The sequence below is a fragment of the Notolepis coatsorum genome (assembly GCF_963971535.1).
Source record: "Notolepis coatsorum genome assembly, chromosome: 19".
NCBI lineage: Eukaryota > Metazoa > Chordata > Actinopteri > Aulopiformes > Paralepididae > Notolepis > Notolepis coatsorum.
The window spans coordinates 91,042,688-91,061,629 of NC_140183.1; the positions used below are offsets into that span (position 1 = coordinate 91,042,688).

General features: G+C 49.3%; 1 protein-coding gene across 1 annotated transcript in view; it reads left to right on the top strand.

Moving 5' to 3' along the window:
- The window catches only part of g6fl (g6f-like), a 63,987-nt gene that overhangs the window by 11,814 nt on the left and 33,231 nt on the right, over positions 1 to 18,942 (top strand). The window contains 2 exon segments of the mRNA XM_084336771.1: positions 9,477 to 9,599; positions 10,826 to 10,896. Coding sequence (XP_084192897.1) covers positions 9,477 to 9,599; positions 10,826 to 10,896 — 194 coding nt within the window.

The window sequence follows — 18,942 nt, forward strand, 5'->3', positions numbered from 1 at the left end:
GGTGTGTGGCGGTGGGTGGAGACTAGAGCGAGCGCTGACAGTCGAAAAGAAAAAAAAATTGAAAAAAGAATTGAAAATTTAATCAATCAATCAATCCGCGATTTTTCTTTTGTTACAGAATGATTCAAGACCCATCAATTACATCATCCAACATTGTTTAAACGACTAAGACATTCGCTGTGACAGAATCGCTTGATATTTAGTCGTTTAGTCGCTATCAACATATCCATTTGTAAAGATTATTGTCCACCTTCTTGTGATCGGCGGATTGATGTGATGTGATTCGGTTGTGGGCGGGTCCTGGGCCAGCAAGCGTGGACTGATCGCAATACATACGTGTAAATGGACTGTTTCAGCCAATCAGAATCGAGAAATTTGCATGCCGTTGTATAAAGCCACATAAAGTGCACCGGGACGTGCCTTTATTTACTTAAAGAAGTCACGGCACTTTACGAGCGTCTAACGGCTCGGGCTGCATTTTAGTTTCTTGAACATGTAAATTACCGTTCGAAAGATCTATTTGTCTCAAAGACCCATTTCTGAATGGATTTTTATCAGATTTGGACCTGTACTACATAAGACTTCAGGCTATGGATCCGCAGTGTTTTTTCCAGCTTATATATAGGTATAAGCTGGAAAAAACACTGCAGATCCATAGCCTGAAGTCTATGGATCCGCTATGGATCCGCAGTGTTTTTCCCAGCATATACCTATATACCTAAAAACTTTTCTGGGTGCCTGTTAAGAGGTTAGTCTTTTAGACAAAATCTGTATTAGACAGACATTTCATTCCATTTTCTGTATCAGCTCAGAGCCTGGGCCTGTGAGAGATAGCGAAGTCACAACAAGAGATAGTGGTGCAGGTCGCCTAGGCCAGGGGTTCCCAAAGTTCTCAGGCCGCGACCCCCGAAATAATGGTGTCAGAGAGCCGTGACCCCCACTATTATAGGAGGTGGTTGAAACATGCAAACGTTCACACGCACACACACTAATAAGCATAGGAGGCTTTTAACACGCACAATAACTACACAAAATAACACAATAATCAAACAACCATAAAATTAATACATACAGTAGAGTGTGTTTAATTTAGTAGGCTAATGTTCAACTCATCTAATGAGCTGGATGGGCACTATGCTTGGAGCACAACAAGTCCAGTCTGAGTTTAATTTTGGAGACAGCGACCGGAGATCATCCTCCACATCCAGACGTGTCCTCTGGGAAATACTTTTAAAACCGTTCAAGAAGGGCTTGGAGGTGAGTTGTTGTAGACATCTTCACTGTGTTCATTTTCCTCCATAAATTCATCAAGCTCTGGAAACAGATTAAGTCCATTCATTTTAGCAAATATGCTAGCCTTGTTATCCAGTTGGGATCGGCGAGGTGGGCAGCGAGCTGCGACGCATTCTCCGTCAGAAACAAGCGCGCCTCATCCCGCAGCTCAAACAGGCACCACAGTGTGTGTCGTGCGTGCCGTAGCTATGACGTGCATTGTGTAGGACAAAGGAAATCCATAGGCTGAATATGATTTATTATCAGCATTTTAGGTATATGTTGAAAGCCTATGGGTGTCTCTATCTATCTCAAATCACCTACTCGAGATAGAACCCTGTGGCCGCCCGATATCCCCCAGCGAGGTGCTAAACTCGCCAAGTTCTCGGGTCAATTACTATTCCTAATCACGCTTACTTCATAGTCACTAGTTAGTTATATCCAGTTGATATGAAATATAAGCGTAGAAGAGTTGTTAACCTCTTCTTTGTTTGTAATAAACCGAATGTATGTCTGGGAGAACTCCTTGCCTATAATAATAATTATTATATCATCATTATCATTATCATCACCATCATCATCATTTTAGGAAACGCCTATAATGCTAATCATTTGTAAGCCTGATGATATTACTACACTAGTATTACTACTGCTAATAGTGTAATATTAGCGTAATAACATTAATAATCATTTGCAAGCCCCATAACCTCCTATCAGTTCGACAGGTCCATCAATCCGTGGCCCGATCGTCAGGCCCTGCAGTGGCCAGACTCTCAGTTTCCCACAAATCCAATGGAGCCCGTCGAACACAGAGATACCGGCGCTTGCAAACAACAAATAGTGATATATATATATATATATATATATATATTATATCCTTTATATAACTTTAGCTAAAAGCAGTAACCAGCAATTGATTTAATCTGCATGGCTTCCAGAATATAGCTATACCGTGTTACCTCAGATGGGAGCAGGGCGCGGCCAGCGTCGTGACACATTGTGATAAAGCAGCTCAATGAAAGCAGTCCACGAATTGGTAAAAAGTATTTTAACAAAGTTGCTTTAATTAGAAAAAGTAAGTTACAAAGATTCTGTCTTGGAAATGTCCAATCCAGTAAAAATAAGTATAAAACAAAACATCTCTCTCAAGAATAGCATAGCATCTAAAGTATTGGCTTAGGGACTCTACTCTGAAAAATAAGCAGACTCGGTTCCAGTACATCGCTCAACCGTGTCTGCTGCTATAAGAATGGCAATCAGAAATCTCAAAATCTAAAATCTAACCCGGAGCGAGCGAGCCGGGCTTTATATACCCAGGTTCTGCATCATACCAAGACATCCTACCATTGGTCCACAACTACAGCCATGTCATTTTACCAGCCAATCAACACATAATTCAGTAAGGATGAAACCTCCTCCCCTTCTAGTCGTCACAGTAACTGGAGAAGTAACAGATTACTTTGTGTTGGGAAAGACCCTATGTCTTCATCTGTATCTAGGCTAGTAGAGGCCCACAAGGTCATAGGCACATTCCAGCAGTATTGAATGAAACAATTGCATTGCTGTAATATACAATACATGGTCCTTTTAGCATGAATAGCCTATACGCTTATATATATATATATATATATATATATATATATATATATATATATATATATATATATATATATATATATATATATATATATATATATATATATATATACAGATATATATACATAATCATTTACATCATAATCATAATAGTACATCATACATGTGGTTTTTAAAGTGTATAATGGCTCTCTCTTTTGACAAGACAGGCAAGGGTTAAAATGTGCCACCCTGCTCTTAGCTTCTTGGAGTGGAATCTTCAAGGCCACATATAGAGGAAGCACATTCCTACCCACTCTAACAGAGAATGGACTCTGAGCAGCCCCCTGCATTATCAAATCATCATTGTCTCCTTTACTAGCAATGCCTATATATAGTTTATATAGTTATACAGGTTACATAAGTAGGAGGAAGAATACAAAAAGACTTTCGTCATCAATCACTGACTTCCAGTGCGCATTTGGTGCTTAGATCAGAGGCCTACTCGTCCTGTTATAATATGCTTAGATTTAAAACAGATATACAATAAACATTATGCTTAATCTTTTACATCATACAAGTGACAGAGAGAACAGGATGTCAAAAATAAAAGGGTCACTTCGTGGCTCCTTAACAGTATATTATCTTACATTTCAAAAGCATTTCTTTTACCAGTTAATGTATTTTAAAGGTCCCGTGTCTTGCTATTCCTTTCACTATTTGGGCAATGTTACACAATTCCTGTTAGTCTATGGAACACATATTTTTTTTTTATCTACTTTTTCTCCCATTTTCTATTTTTCTCCCATCCCAATTTCGTATCGTCCAATTCTACCCTCCCCTGTCACGAACGCTGTTTCTTGCCTCCCACAAGCCGGCTGTAATGTGGACGAAGTCATACATAGCACGAGTCCCCTCCGGTACTCGAGGTAGCAGCCGTTGCATCTTTTCACCTGCACAGCGCGATCTTTCAGCGTCTGGGGTCTGCGCTTTGGAGGGACGCCGCCCTTGTCGCTTCCTGATTCTACTGCGCAGGCGCACCAACCGACCTGTAGGAGTCGCTGTCCACAACGTCCAATCCCCACCCATCAGCTTCCCACCCCCTAATACTGCCAAATGTATTAGTATGAACGACCAGCAAAGCTGAATGCAATGCGGAGAGCTGGGCTCGAACCCAGCGTCTCCTGCATTGGTGGTGAGCGCCTGCCCACTGCACCACCTAGCCGCCCCCTCTATGGAACACATCTGTAAGGTTTTTTTCAAAAAAAATTCATTGTTTTGTATTTCTAATCAAGTACTCTAAAGCAGCATTTTTCACTTCAAGATTTCAAGCTGTTTTGGGCTTTGAGTGACAGTCACCCACAGTCTGCACTGGCAGACAGAGAGAGACATCGAAAGATTGAGGGGGATACTAATTAATTTCGCCGCAGGGGGGCATAATCCCATGGGACAATGCATTGGTAACTTGTTTCAAATGACAATATATACCCCTGTGAATATTATTGCACGGATCGGAATACGGGCGCGCGCGTGGGAGCGTGCGCAATGATATTTTGCAGCAGGTTGACAGTGATATGTGAGTGCTCCCGAATACGTGTGGGTCCGCGCCCCGAAAGCGTAGTCTTCTTGTCCCGTTATTCTCTGGGCGTCGTCTCGATCCGTCTCACGTCGATCGTCGCCGCCATCGATTCTCCGGGCGCCGTCTCGATTAGTCTCACGTCGAACATCGCCGTCATCGTGTCCGCTGTCGTCATCCTGTCCACAGCCGCCATTTCGTCTGTAGCCACCATTTTGTCCGTGGCCTCCGTCCCGTCCGTCATCTTGTCCATTCGCGTATCGCGCGCTCTGGTTGTGTTTCTTCATGCGCGCTCTGTCTGTGTGCCCCGTGGATTTGCAGAAGCTACACCAGACAGTATTTGTGCAGTCGCTTCTCCGATGGCCTTTATCTCCGCATCGCCAACACGCCAGTTCCGTCGTGGTCCTGGTTCTCTCCCTTGGCGTCGCTCGGGCCTTTAGCACCCTCTCTCCCGCCTCCGCGGCGGCTGGGTGGGCATCTTCTGAGCCCTCGAAGTTCCTTAACTTAGCCTTGAACTGTTCCAACGTCATGTCCGTTGAACCGTGTGTTACCAGGAGTGTGAACGGTTTGTACAGCTCCGGTAGTCCTCTCATCATCATCGCCATCATTAGCCCATCGCTTGGTGCTTCTCCTGCACTCCTCAATGGCGTCGTGATCTGTTCCGCTCTGTTGACGTACTTGGTCACAGTCTCGGTGGGCCCCTTCCTCAGGGCCGTTAGTGCTATGTAGAGAGCCCTATGTAATGCTCTCTCAATACCTCCAAGCTTTCTCGGCCTCGGTCTTTAGTGTCGCGGAATATCAGCCCCAAGCTGGTGTCGTCGAGCAGCGGCGCTAACTCATTTGCGTTGCGCTGGTCGTCCAGGGCTTGCTCTTCCGCCGTCAGGTCTCCCGTGGGGGCTGCCAGGATAGTCTCCTTCAGTACCGCTCCGTGCATGCAGCATAGCATGCGCTCTTCCCAGAGCTCAAAGCCCTCTGCTTTTCCATTGAATGTCGGCCATTTGCCCCTTCTCTTGTTTTCCATCCTCTTCGTTAGTGGTATGCTTAGCTTTTGCTCTTGTTGGCCTAGCGACTAGCCACGCGGTGCTCCCGGCGCTAACCTAGCCTATACTTTAGCTAAGCTTGCTACAGTACCCTTATTATTTCGCCCCGCGTTATCTGGGCCCATAACCTGTTAACAGAATTCGGCTATAGGGCGACAATAATGTGGTCAAGAGGCATGGTTTCTATCTTGAGCCCTTAATCGGCGTGGTTTATTTATTCACATGGAAAGCAGCAGTTCTACAGTTCTTCTCTCACTGAGAGACATGGGGGGAGAGAAAGAAGGGGGAGGAGACACAGCTACTTATACTCACCACCTGGTAGTACTCCAGAGTGTCGCCGCCTAGAACGCCCTCTAGTGGACACAGATATATATGCAGGTAGACAGACACTAGTGTGAACAGTTACATATGCAGTTAGACAGTTACTAACAATCCAAAACAGAGCCTCTACCTTCAACACAAACAATGCCATAAGTGGCTCTTGAAAGGATGGAATACATGCTGGTCATTAGTCTATAGGCTGCTTTGATAACTAAGTAAAGCCTTGGCTTTTACCTTTTAGTTTACCTCACTGTAGCAGTCAGCTATTCTTGCCTCGCACCATGCCAGTGCTTGTTACTTGACTGAGTGACCGAGTGACTGTGTGAGGCGCTTTAGGTTGTTTAATGGAGGTACCAAGCAGACAAGGTAAAATGAACAGGAATGTGCGACAGGTGCGAGCAGGAGCACTCCTTGTGATTCACAGGAACGTCTAGCCCTGGCTGTGATTGTAACACTTGTCTTGAAACAGGCGAAGACATCTTGCTTCCACTCATTTCAAGAAAAATAACACTTAAAAAGTCAATACAAGATTGAACATTACATTTATTTTTTGCAGGGTGTATTTTCTCTCAAAACTTACCTCGACCTTTATTCCGTCATTGGCCTCTAATATATGATTGATGTGGAGTCCATATCTTCCTCGCCCACAGAGAATAATATGCGAATATAAGGACAGAGAACCGCAGGACATTGCTGTAGCCACACTGAGAGTAAATTATTCAGACTCATTGTATTTGGCGGCTGTGGGGCTGTGGGGGAGGGCAGGAGGATGTGGGGGAGGGCAGGAGGATGTGGGGGAGGGCAGGAGGATGTGACAGTCGAATGGATCTCTTAGCAGTGATGAGCCCACCCTCTGTACCTCTATACATCACCACGGCTGAGGAGCCGAGAGCTCATCATAATGCACACTGATGATGCTGCTGGTGCAAGAGTAATAGAGATAGAGATGGAGAGAATGAGAGAGAAAGAGAGAGAGAGATAGATCTATTTTGTCTGATTGGAGAGGCATGCTCGGATGCTGTGCAGTACTTTGCGATTTGAATTGCATATGTCGTGAGCTCTGTCTATATTGAGCGGAGGGAGGTGTAATAAAGGGTGGTCATGCTATTTTGTCTGTGAAGAGTCTAATGATTGGCTGCGATTACGAAGAGAGAGCTGAAACAATGTGGTGATAGGATGCTCTGGATAAACTATATAGAATTTCAAAAAGTCAAAACATTGAAAGATTGCAGTGTAGTCATTCCATGACTCCTTAGTGGTGGAAATAATGCTGCATAATAGAAACATATTCTTATCGGAGTCACTGATAAGAAAAATGCAGGCAGATTCCATTTTCTTTCTCTAAATAACAATCATTTCTGTTTCTACAAAACCAAAATATCAGGGATGTTCTCCAATCATATGCCATCCTGAGTTGGCCCACAATCTGCGAGGCATACAAGCTGCTCTGTGGTCGCCGTCCATCCTCTCTCCTCAACAATCAGACTGATACAAATCACCTCCCCATCTCATTTGAGATGAGAGAGATGAAGAGGGAAGGACGTGCCGATAAGGGGAAAGAAGAAAGATAGGGGAGATGAAAGAGAGAGAGAGAGAGAGAGAGAGAGAGAGAGAGAGAGAGAGAGAGAGAGAGAGAGAGAGAGAGAGAGTGAGAGAGAGAGAGAGAGAGAGAGAGGAGGTGGGGTGGGGTGGGGAGAAAGTGAGGGTATTTATGCCTCACTTCACTGCACTCAATTACCATAATTCATGCCTTCAAGCTGGCATAGAGAACAGAGCAGGTCAGTCCTGGGGTCAGTCTGCACCACAATATTGCATTAGCAGTCTCGACCCACACACACACACACACACACACACACACACACACACACACACACACACACACACACACACACACACACACACACACACACACACACACACACACACACACACACACACACACACACACACACACACACACACACACAAACCAATCAATTATACTTTGCACAGCCAATGATTGATTATTTTTAAGCCAACTGGAAGCCGTCATGCGGGGCTAAGGTGAGGTCTGTACCGTCTGGGGGCCGGACTTTTGCAAACAAAGTTGTGGGAAGTTGAGTACTGTAAGTTGTAGAGCTGAGCTCCTGCCAGGCTCCTGCCTCCCTACTGTACCACGTCCCAGATAACATTTAACATTTATAAAGGAGCCCTCCCAATCCTGACTACTACACCACGCCACATCCCAGATAACTGACAAGCGAAAAGTACAATTAAACGCAGTGTCTCCGTTTTGTCAGCTGTGTAGAGTATTTTACTGTTTCACATTAAATAACTATTGATTTATGTATTTATGAGACGTATATATGCTTTTCTCCAGCGATGTGAGACAAATCTGATTGTTCTGTGCACAGTGTGCACACGGTGAGAGCAGCAGGCAGAACACTTGTACCTTCAGGCAGATAACAGTACAGTAGTGGTCTCCCTGGAAAACCAGCATCACCCCCCCCTCCGCCCCTCCTATAGCTCCTGTGGTGCCCTGTGGCTGCGTTTGCAAGAATGATGTATCCGCGCGCTCCTATGCAAACAAACCTGACGTCAGGTCGCGTGGCTGTCTCCACAACATTTGACTATCACTATAGTGCGCTAATACTTTGCGTATGTCATGTCTGGCATAGAACCTCCTCATTATAATTGGCTGCTTTCCTGTATTCTATCTAAAGGCTTCGGCTCAAAGAAGCGTTATTGTTTGCCAGTTTGACTGTAGGCAATTAGTTGCAGTAGGATCAGATGTCAATAGAATACAAGGAGGATCCCTGCTCACGGCTTCACAATAGAATATGAACTACAGTAGGTACAGAATAAAGAGATGTGGGGTCGGGAGATCAATATCTGCCGACAATTAATCATCACTCCATATGAAAGTAGGACAGTGACTGACTACAGAGTGATCTCCTGCGGTTTGTTTTAATGATCTGGATTTCTCTTTGTATCGTTTGTTTGGTCTCCTATAGAGACGGTACGTGCTTTTTCTCCTCTTCTTCCAGCCATGTCAAATTGACTGCATATTTGGTAGATTTCTGCTTGGCTTGTTGTACATCAGTATCCAGACTATTCTCTGTGACGGCATCCCACTGTCTTGTTTTATTATTATTATTTTTTAGCTACTGACACGGCGATCTGATCTTCTCCCTCGGACAGAAGCATACTGTAAATGCATGTAACATGTTTAAGAAGTTTGAACCACTTTGATATGGAAACTCCCTGTCTCTGATACTTCTGTCCACAGTTATTACATAAAGCAAAGGTTGACCCCCCCCCCCCCCCCCAACCATCTGCACTTACAAAAAGAACAGCCTTGCCCTCTGCTGGTGAATCAATACAACTTCCTCCACTTGCTCAATCTGTTCCTTCCACACTTGACATTTGTCTCTGTAGACTCTACTGTACCTGTTATCTGTAGACTACTGTACCTGTTAACATGTTTAATTAACAGTCGTGTTGAGAATAATCGCGATTCTCTCTCTCTCTCTCTCTCTCTCTCTCTCTCTCACTCTCTCTCTCTCTCTCTCTCTCTCCCTTCTCTCTCTTCCTCTCTCTCTCTCTCTCTCTCTCTCTCTCTCTCTCTCTCTCTCTCTCTCTCACACACACACACACACACACACACACACACACACACACACACACACACACACACTTGTTTCCTTTTGTAGAGAGCATCAGTGTCACCACCCCCCCCTTCCTCTCCATCCTCTCCGCTTTATTACTCCTGGTGCCCCTGGTTGCCTCGGCTGTCGGTGTGTTGCTATGGAGACAGGGACACGTTTCACGGCGCGGTGAGTCTTCCGGCGTTTTTCTGACAGCTCTTCGTGTTTTTCCTCCATCTCTCGGCCCCTGTCAGCCACACGAAGTGATCTAGGCCATGACATCCTCATGGATCTGGGCCCCTCACTGTGTGTGTGTGTGTCTATATGAATGTGTGTGTGTGTGTGTGTGTGTGTGTGTGTGTGTGTGTGTGTGTGTGTGTGTGTGTGTGTGTGTGTGTGTGTGTGTGTGTGTGTGTGTGTGTGTGTGTGTGTGTGTGTCTGTGTTTGTATGTACGTATGTATGTATGTATGTATGTATGTATGTATGTATGTATGTATGTATGTATGTATGTATGTATGTATGTATGTATGTATGTATGTATGTATGTATGTATGTGTGTGTGTGTGTGTGTGTGTGTGTATATATATCTATGTGTGTGTGTGTATATATCTATGTGTGTGTGTGTGTTTGTATACAGTATGTATGTATGTATGTATGTATGTATGTATGTATGTATGTATGTATGTATGTATGTATGTATGTATGTATGTATGTATGTATGTGTGTGTGTGTGTGTGTGTGTGTATATATCTATGTGTGTGTGTGTATGTGTTTGTATACAGTATGTATGTATGTATGTATGTATGAAGATATGTATGTATGTATGTATGTATGTATGTATGTATGTATGTATGTATGTATGTATGTATGTATGTATGTATGTATGTGTGTGTGTATGTATGTATGTATGTATGTATGTATGTATGTATGTATGTATGTATGTATGTATGTATGTATGTATGTATGTATGTATGTATGTATGTATGTATGTATGTATGTATGTATGTATGTATGTATGTATGTATGTATGTATGTACATATGTATGTATGTGTGCGTATGTCTGCGTGTATGTGTCTGTGTTTGTGTGTGTCTGTCTGTATGTATGTGTGTGTTTGTTTGTGTGTGTGCATGTAGTCTATCTGATAAAAAAAACTGTGTGCGTGTGTGTCTGTATGTGAGTGTGCGTGTAAGAGTGTGTGTGTGTATGTCTTTCTTTCTTTCTGTTTGTGTGTATGTGTTTGTATGTGCTCATGTGTGTGTGTGTGTGTGTGTGTGTGTGTGTGTGTGTGTGTGTGTGTGTGCTCATGTGTGTGTGTGTGTGTGTGTGTGTGTGTGTGTGTGTGTGTGTGTGTGTGTGTGTGTGTGTGTGTGTGTGTGTGTGTGTGTGTGTGTGTGTTACCTCTCTGTCTGCAGGTGTAGAGCAGTCTCTGTCCCACTGTTCAGGGGAGGGGAACATCTATGAGAATCCTGAAGACATCAGACAGGTGTGTCTCAATATTCTCTGATGTATTTCTATTCTCTCTTCTCTCCCTCCCTCTACTTCCACGTCCACCCGCCCTCCCACCCTCTACCTCCACTCCCTCCTCTCATCTGTCCCTCAATCCATCCCTCTACCTCCATTCCCTCCTCTCATCTGTCCCTCAATCCATCCCTCAACCTCCATTCCCTCCTCTCATCTGTCTCTCCCTCTACCTCCTTTCTCTCCCTCCCTCCCTCCCTCCCTCCCTCCCTCCCTCCCTCCCTCCCTCCCTCCCTCCCTCCACCTCCCTCCTCTCTCTCCCTCCCTCCCTCCCTCCCTCCCTCAACCTCCTCTCACTCCTTCCTGGCACTCTGTTTCTCTTCTCCTTCTCCTCTTGTTAATCCTCCCCTTCACTCTCATCTTTCCTCTGTCTCTAATATTTTTTTCATTTCAACCTTTATTTAAAATCGTACGAATCTGAGGTTTCCCTCATTTACATAAACGACGATTGTACAGTACATAATAAAAACTATATTCACAGACATTTTAAAAGTTCAACTAAAACAGTTACAGGTAGTCAGTCACACAATGGTCTGAAATCATACGTTTAAACATTCCAAGGGAAGGGAGAACCTCCAATTTCAGCGAGTGTTATGGTTTGTAACCAACCCCAATCGCACAACACAAGACAGGTATGAGAGTAAGCCAAGAACTGGGCATTTATTGAATACAACAGAAAAGCGGCACTGTCCCTTTAAGGGAGAACACAAAATACTGGAAAACAAGAACTTGGGAAAATAGGCACTGTGCCTTTAAGGGGGAACACAAAACACTGGAAAACAAGAACTAGGGAAAAGGGGCAATGTGCCTTTAAGAGGCGAGCTGGCTAAGGGGAAGGCTAAAGGACAGGGCCAGGGCAAGGGACAGGGCAGGAAACAGGGGCACTGGAGAGGGGAACAGGAACAGAGGCCCGCGGTGGCGGGCTGGAGACAGGGACAGAGAAAACAGGGTTAAGGCCTTGGACAGGGCGAGGGACAGGGGCACTGGAGAGGGGAACCGGGAAGGGGCTAGCAGAGGGAAAGGGTAGCTGCCAGGGCACTGATAGCTACAGGGCCTATGCTAGCTGTACTGCTACATTAACATAGAGGCTGCGCTAGCTGCCGGAGCTAGGCTAGCAGACAGGGCTGGAACAGGGTCACTGGAGAGGGGAACAGGGAAGGGGCTAGCAGAGGGAAAGGGTAGCTGCCAGGGCACTGATAGCTACAGGGCCTATGCTAGCTGTACTGCTACATTAACATAGAGGCTGCGCTAGCTGCCGGAGCTAGGCTGGCAGACAGGGCTGGACCAGCATGAGAGAACAAGCTAGCTGGAAGGACAGTCCTAGCTGTGGGGAACTGACCTTGCTAGCTGAAGGGGCAGTCCTAGCAGTGGGGAAAACTGACCTTGCTAGCTGAAGGGGCAGTCCTAGCAGTGGGAGAAAACTGACCTTGCTAGCTGAAGGGGCAGTCCTAGCAGTGGGAGAAAACTGACCTTGCTAGCTGAAGGGGCAGTCCTAGCAGTGGGAGAAAACTGACCTTGCTAGCTGAAGGGGCAGTCCTAGCAGTGGGGAAAACTGACCTTGCTAGCTGAAGGGGCAGTCCTAGCAGTGGGAGAAAACTGACCTTGCTAGCTGAAGGGGCAGTCCTAGCAGTGGGGAAACTGACCTTGCTAGCTGAAGGGGCAGTCCTAGCAGTGGGAGAAAACTGACCTTGCTAGCTGAAGGGGCAGTCCTAGCAGTGGGGAAACTGACCTTGCTAGCTGAAGGGGCAGTCCTAGCAGTGGGAGAAAACTGACCTTGCTAGCTGAAGGGGCAGTCCTAGCAGTGGGAGAAAACTGACCTTGCTAGCTGAAGGGGCAGTCCTAGCAGTGGGGAAAACTACACAAAAAGTGGAGGCCATGCAGAGGGACCGGGTTAGCTGCCTGGGCATGGCTAGCTACAGGGCCTATGCTAGCTGCAAGGGCTGCATTAACATAGAGGCTGTGCTAGCAGCCGGGGCTAAGCTAGCAGACTGGGGCCATGCTGGTAGTAGAGGCCTAGCAAGCTGCAGGGGAGCTAACGAGGCTAACAAGGAAGCTACAGGGGAGTCAACAGGCTAACAGGGGAGCTAACAGGGAAGCTAACAGGGGAGTCAACAGGGGAACTAACAAGGCTAACAGGGGAGCTAACAGGGGAGACTAACAGGCTAACAGGGGAGCTAACAGGGAAGCTAAACAGGGGAGTCAACAGGGGAACTAACAAGGGCTAACAGGGGAGCTAACAGGGGAGACTAACAGGCTAACAGGGGAGCTAACAGGGAAGCTAACAGGGGAGCTAACAAAGAAGCCAACAGGGGAGACTAGGGCCAGAGCTGCTTACAGGGATGGAGTAGGAGGGCGCAGGCTAGACGTCTGGAGTGGGGCGCGTCGGCTTGGAGAACGCGCCGGTTCGGAGAGCGCGCCGGCTCGGAGAGACACATCCTCCCGTAGAGAATTAGAGAGCGATGCGCGTCTGGAGTGGAGCGCGTCTGCAGAAGGAGCGCGTCTGCTGTAGGAGCGCATCAGCGCGGAGTCTGGAGTGGTGCGCGTCTGCTTGGAGAACGCGCCGGTTCGGAGAGCGCATCTGGCGCGGGGTCTGGAGTGGTGCGCGTCTGCTTGGAGAACGCGCCGGTTCGGAGAGCGCATCTGGCGCGGGGTCTGGAGTGGTGCGCGTCTGCTTGGAGAACGCGCCGGTTTGGAGAGCGCATCTGGCGCGGGGTCTGGAGTGGTGCGCGTCTGCTTGAAGAACGCGCCGGTTCGGAGAGCGCATCTGCCGCGGGGTCTGGAGTGGTGCGCGTCTGCTTGGAGAACGCGCCGGTTCGGAGAGCGCATCTGGCGCGGGGTCTGGAGTGGTGCGCGTCTGCTTGGAGAACGCGCCGGTTCGGAGAGCGCATCTGGCGCGGGGTCTGGAGTGGTGCGCGTCTGCTTGGAGAACGCGCCGGTTCGGAGAGCGCATCTGGCGCGGGGTCTGGAGTGGAACACTGGAATACCTCCCGTAGAGAATTAGAGAGCGCAGTACTGTGTCCCACTCCAGGCAAACGGCGACAGGTGGCGAAGGCTTGCACCTCGTCTCACGCCGGAGATGAAACAGCATACAGACAGATAGGGAATCTCCCGTAGGAGCTTACAGATAGAGAATCTCCCGTAGGAGTTTGCAGAACGACCCGACGAGGACTGGGGGGGAGATCGAGCTATTTAAAGCCCACTGGGGCGCTAATTAGAACACACATCAGGTGCGAGATAGTAATTGATACTTGACTAGAAGTGTGTGTTCGGCACGGAACAATCAAACACATAATGACAGGTAGTCCAAGGGTGTGGGCTGCTGAAGAGCAGACGAGAGTAAAAGAACGCGAGGGTGGGGGCTGGAGAGGTGAGGAGACAGGGAATCAAAGGTCCAGGGAACAGGAATTAAAGGTCCAGGGAAGAGGCGAACCTCACAGTACTCCCCCCTCCACGGGAGCCACCGGGCGACCGAAAAATACAGACAGAGGGGCAGGGGACATGACAAGGCAACAAACAAAAAATTGGGCCATGCTAGCGGGGAAGCTAGAACTAACAAAGGACAAACTCAACATACACTGTCTGTGCTGGCTGGGGTCGTCGACTGGTCGGGTCGTACTGTTATGGTTTGTAACCGACCCCAATCGCACAACACAAGACAGGTATGAGAGTAAGCCAAGAACTGGGCATTTATTGAATACAACAGAAAAGCGGCACTGTCCCTTTAAGGGAGAACACAAAATACTGGAAAACAAGAACTTGGGAAAATAGGCACTGTGCCTTTAAGGGGGAACACAAAACACTGGAAAACAAGAACTAGGGAAAAGGGGCAATGTGCCTTTAAGAGGCGAGCTGGCTAAGGGGAAGGCTAAAGGACAGGGCCAGGGCAAGGAACAGGGCAGGAAACAGGGGCACTGGAGAGGGGAACAGGAACAGAGGCCCGCGGGGGCGGGCTGGAGACAGGGACAGAGAAAACAGGGTTAAGGCCTTGGACAGGGCGAGGGACAGGGGCACTGGAGAGGGGAACCGGGAAGGGGCTAGCAGAGGGAAAGGGTAGCTGCCAGGGCACTGATAGCTACAGGGCCTATGCTAGCTGTACTGCTACATTAACATAGAGGCTGCGCTAGCTGCCGGAGCTAGGCTAGCAGACAGGGCTGGAACAGGGGCACTGGAGAGGGGAACAGGGAAGGGGCTAGCAGAGGGAAAGGGTAGCTGCCAGGGCACTGATAGCTACAGGGCCTATGCTAGCTGTACTGCTACATTAACATAGAGGCTGCGCTAGCTGCCGGAGCTAGGCTGGCAGACAGGGCTGGACCAGCATGAGAGAACAAGCTAGCTGGAAGGACAGTCCTAGCTGTGGGGAACTGACCTTGCTAGCTGAAGGGGCAGTCCTAGCAGTGGGGAAAACTGACCTTGCTAGCTGAAGGGGCAGTCCTAGCAGTGGGAGAAAACTGACCTTGCTAGCTGAAGGGGCAGTCCTAGCAGTGGGAGAAAACTGACCTTGCTAGCTGAAGGGGCAGTCCTAGCAGTGGGAGAAAACTGACCTTGCTAGCTGAAGGGGCAGTCCTAGCAGTGGGGAAAACTGACCTTGCTAGCTGAAGGGGCAGTCCTAGCAGTGGGAGAAAACTGACCTTGCTAGCTGAAGGGGCAGTCCTAGCAGTGGGGAAACTGACCTTGCTAGCTGAAGGGGCAGTCCTAGCAGTGGGAGAAAACTGACCTTGCTAGCTGAAGGGGCAGTCCTAGCAGTGGGGAAACTGACCTTGCTAGCTGAAGGGGCAGTCCTAGCAGTGGGAGAAAACTGACCTTGCTAGCTGAAGGGGCAGTCCTAGCAGTGGGGAAAACTACACAAAAAGTGGAGGCCATGCAGAGGGACCGGGTTAGCTGCCTGGGCATGGCTAGCTACAGGGCCTATGCTAGCTGCAAGGGCTGCATTAACATAGAGGCTGTGCTAGCAGCCGGGGCTAAGCTAGCAGACTGGGGCCATGCTGGTAGTAGAGGCCTAGCAAGCTGCAGGGGAGCTAACGAGGCTAACAAGGAAGCTACAGGGGAGTCAACAGGCTAACAGGGGAGCTAACAGGGAAGCTAACAGGGGAGTCAACAGGGGAACTAACAAGGCTAACAGGGGAGCTAACAGGGGAGACTAACAGGCTAACAGGGGAGCTAACAGGGAAGCTAAACAGGGGAGTCAACAGGGGAACTAACAAGGGCTAACAGGGGAGCTAACAGGGGAGACTAACAGGCTAACAGGGGAGCTAACAGGGAAGCTAACAGGGGAGCTAACAAAGAAGCCAACAGGGGAGACTAGGGCCAGAGCTGCTTACAGGGATGGAGTAGGAGGGCGCAGGCTAGACGTCTGGAGTGGGGCGCGTCGGCTTGGAGAACGCGCCGGTTCGGAGAGCGCGCCGGCTCGGAGAGACACATCCTCCCATAGAGAATTAGAGAGCGATGCGCGTCTGGAGTGGAGCGCGTCTGCAGAAGGAGCGCGTCTGCTGTAGGAGCGCATCAGCGCGGAGTCTGGAGTGGTGCGCGTCTGCTTGGAGAACGCGCCGGTTCGGAGAGCGCATCTGGCGCGGGGTCTGGAGTGGTGCGCGTCTGCTTGGAGAACGCGCCGGTTCGGAGAGCGCATCTGGCGCGGGGTCTGGAGTGGTGCGCGTCTGCTTGGAGAACGCGCCGGTTTGGAGAGCGCATCTGGCGCGGGGTCTGGAGTGGTGCGCGTCTGCTTGAAGAACGCGCCGGTTCGGAGAGCGCATCTGCCGCGGGGTCTGGAGTGGTGCGCGTCTGCTTGGAGAACGCGCCGGTTCGGAGAGCGCATCTGGCGCGGGGTCTGGAGTGGTGCGCGTCTGCTTGGAGAACGCGCCGGTTCGGAGAGCGCATCTGGCGCGGGGTCTGGAGTGGTGCGCGTGTGCTTGGAGAACGCGCCGGTTCGGAGAGCGCATCTGGCGCGGGGTCTGGAGTGGAACACTGGAATACCTCCCGTAGAGAATTAGAGAGCGCAGTACTGTGTCCCACTCCAGGCAAACGGCGACAGGTGGCGAAGGCTTGCACCTCGTCTCACGCCGGAGATGAAACAGCATACAGACAGATAGGGAATCTCCCGTAGGAGCTTACAGATAGAGAATCTCCCGTAGGAGTTTGCAGAACGACCCGACGAGGACTGGGGGGGAGATCGAGCTATTTAAAGCCCACTGGGGCGCTAATTAGAACACACATCAGGTGCGAGATAGTAATTGATACTTGACTAGAAGTGTGTGTTCGGCACGGAACAATCAAACACATAATGACAGGTAGTCCAAGGGTGTGGGCTGCTGAAGAGCAGACGAGAGTAAAAGAACGCGAGGGTGGGGGCTGGAGAGGTGAGGAGACAGGGAATCAAAGGTCCAGGGAACAGGAATTAAAGGTCCAGGGAAGAGGCGAACCTCACAGTACTCCCCCCTCCACGGGAGCCACCGGGCGACCGAAAAATACAGACAGAGGGGCAGGGGACATGACAAGGCAACAAACAAAAAATTGGGCCATGCTAGCGGGGAAGCTAGAACTAACAAAGGACAAACTCAACATACACTGTCTGTGCTGGCTGGGGTCGTCGACTGGTCGGGTCGTACTGTTATGGTTTGTAACCGACCCCAATCGCACAACACAAGACAGGTATGAGAGTAAGCCAAGAACTGGGCATTTATTGAATACAACAGAAAAGCGGCACTGTCCCTTTAAGGGAGAACACAAAATACTGGAAAACAAGAACTTGGGAAAATAGGCACTGTGCCTTTAAGGGGGAACACAAAACACTGGAAAACAAGAACTAGGGAAAAGGGGCAATGTGCCTTTAAGAGGCGAGCTGGCTAAGGGGAAGGCTAAAGGACAGGGCCAGGGCAAGGAACAGGGCAGGAAACAGGGGCACTGGAGAGGGGAACAGGAACAGAGGCCCGCGGGGGCGGGCTGGAGACAGGGACAGAGAAAACAGGGTTAAGGCCTTGGACAGGGCGAGGGACAGGGGCACTGGAGAGGGGAACCGGGAAGGGGCTAGCAGAGGGAAAGGGTAGCTGCCAGGGCACTGATAGCTACAGGGCCTATGCTAGCTGTACTGCTACATTAACATAGAGGCTGCGCTAGCTGCCGGAGCTAGGCTAGCAGACAGGGCTGGAACAGGGGCACTGGAGAGGGGAACAGGGAAGGGGCTAGCAGAGGGAAAGGGTAGCTGCCAGGGCACTGATAGCTACAGGGCCTATGCTAGCTGTACTGCTACATTAACATAGAGGCTGCGCTAGCTGCCGGAGCTAGGCTGGCAGACAGGGCTGGACCAGCATGAGAGAACAAGCTAGCTGGAAGGACAGTCCTAGCTGTGGGGAACTGACCTTGCTAGCTGAAGGGGCAGTCCTAGCAGTGGGGAAAACTGACCTTGCTAGCTGAAGGGGCAGTCCTAGCAGTGGGAGAAAACTGACCTTGCTAGCTGAAGGGGCAGTCCTAGCAGTGGGAGAAAACTGACCTTGCTAGCTGAAGGGGCAGTCCTAGCAGTGGGAGAAAACTGACCTTGCTAGCTGAAGGGGCAGTCCTAGCAGTGGGGAAAACTGACCTTGCTAGCTGAAGGGGCAGTCCTAGCAGTGGGAGAAAACTGACCTTGCTAGCTGAAGGGGCAGTCCTAGCAGTGGGGAAACTGACCTTGCTAGCTGAAGGGGCAGTCCTAGCAGTGGGAGAAAACTGACCTTGCTAGCTGAAGGGGCAGTCCTAGCAGTGGGGAAACTGACCTTGCTAGCTGAAGGGGCAGTCCTAGCAGTGGGAGAAAACTGACCTTGCTAGCTGAAGGGGCAGTCCTAGCAGTGGGGAAAACTACACAAAAAGTGGAGGCCATGCAGAGGGACCGGGTTAGCTGCCTGGGCATGGCTAGCTACAGGGCCTATGCTAGCTGCAAGGGCTGCATTAACATAGAGGCTGTGCTAGCAGCCGGGGCTAAGCTAGCAGACTGGGGCCATGCTGGTAGTAGAGGCCTAGCAAGCTGCAGGGGAGCTAACGAGGCTAA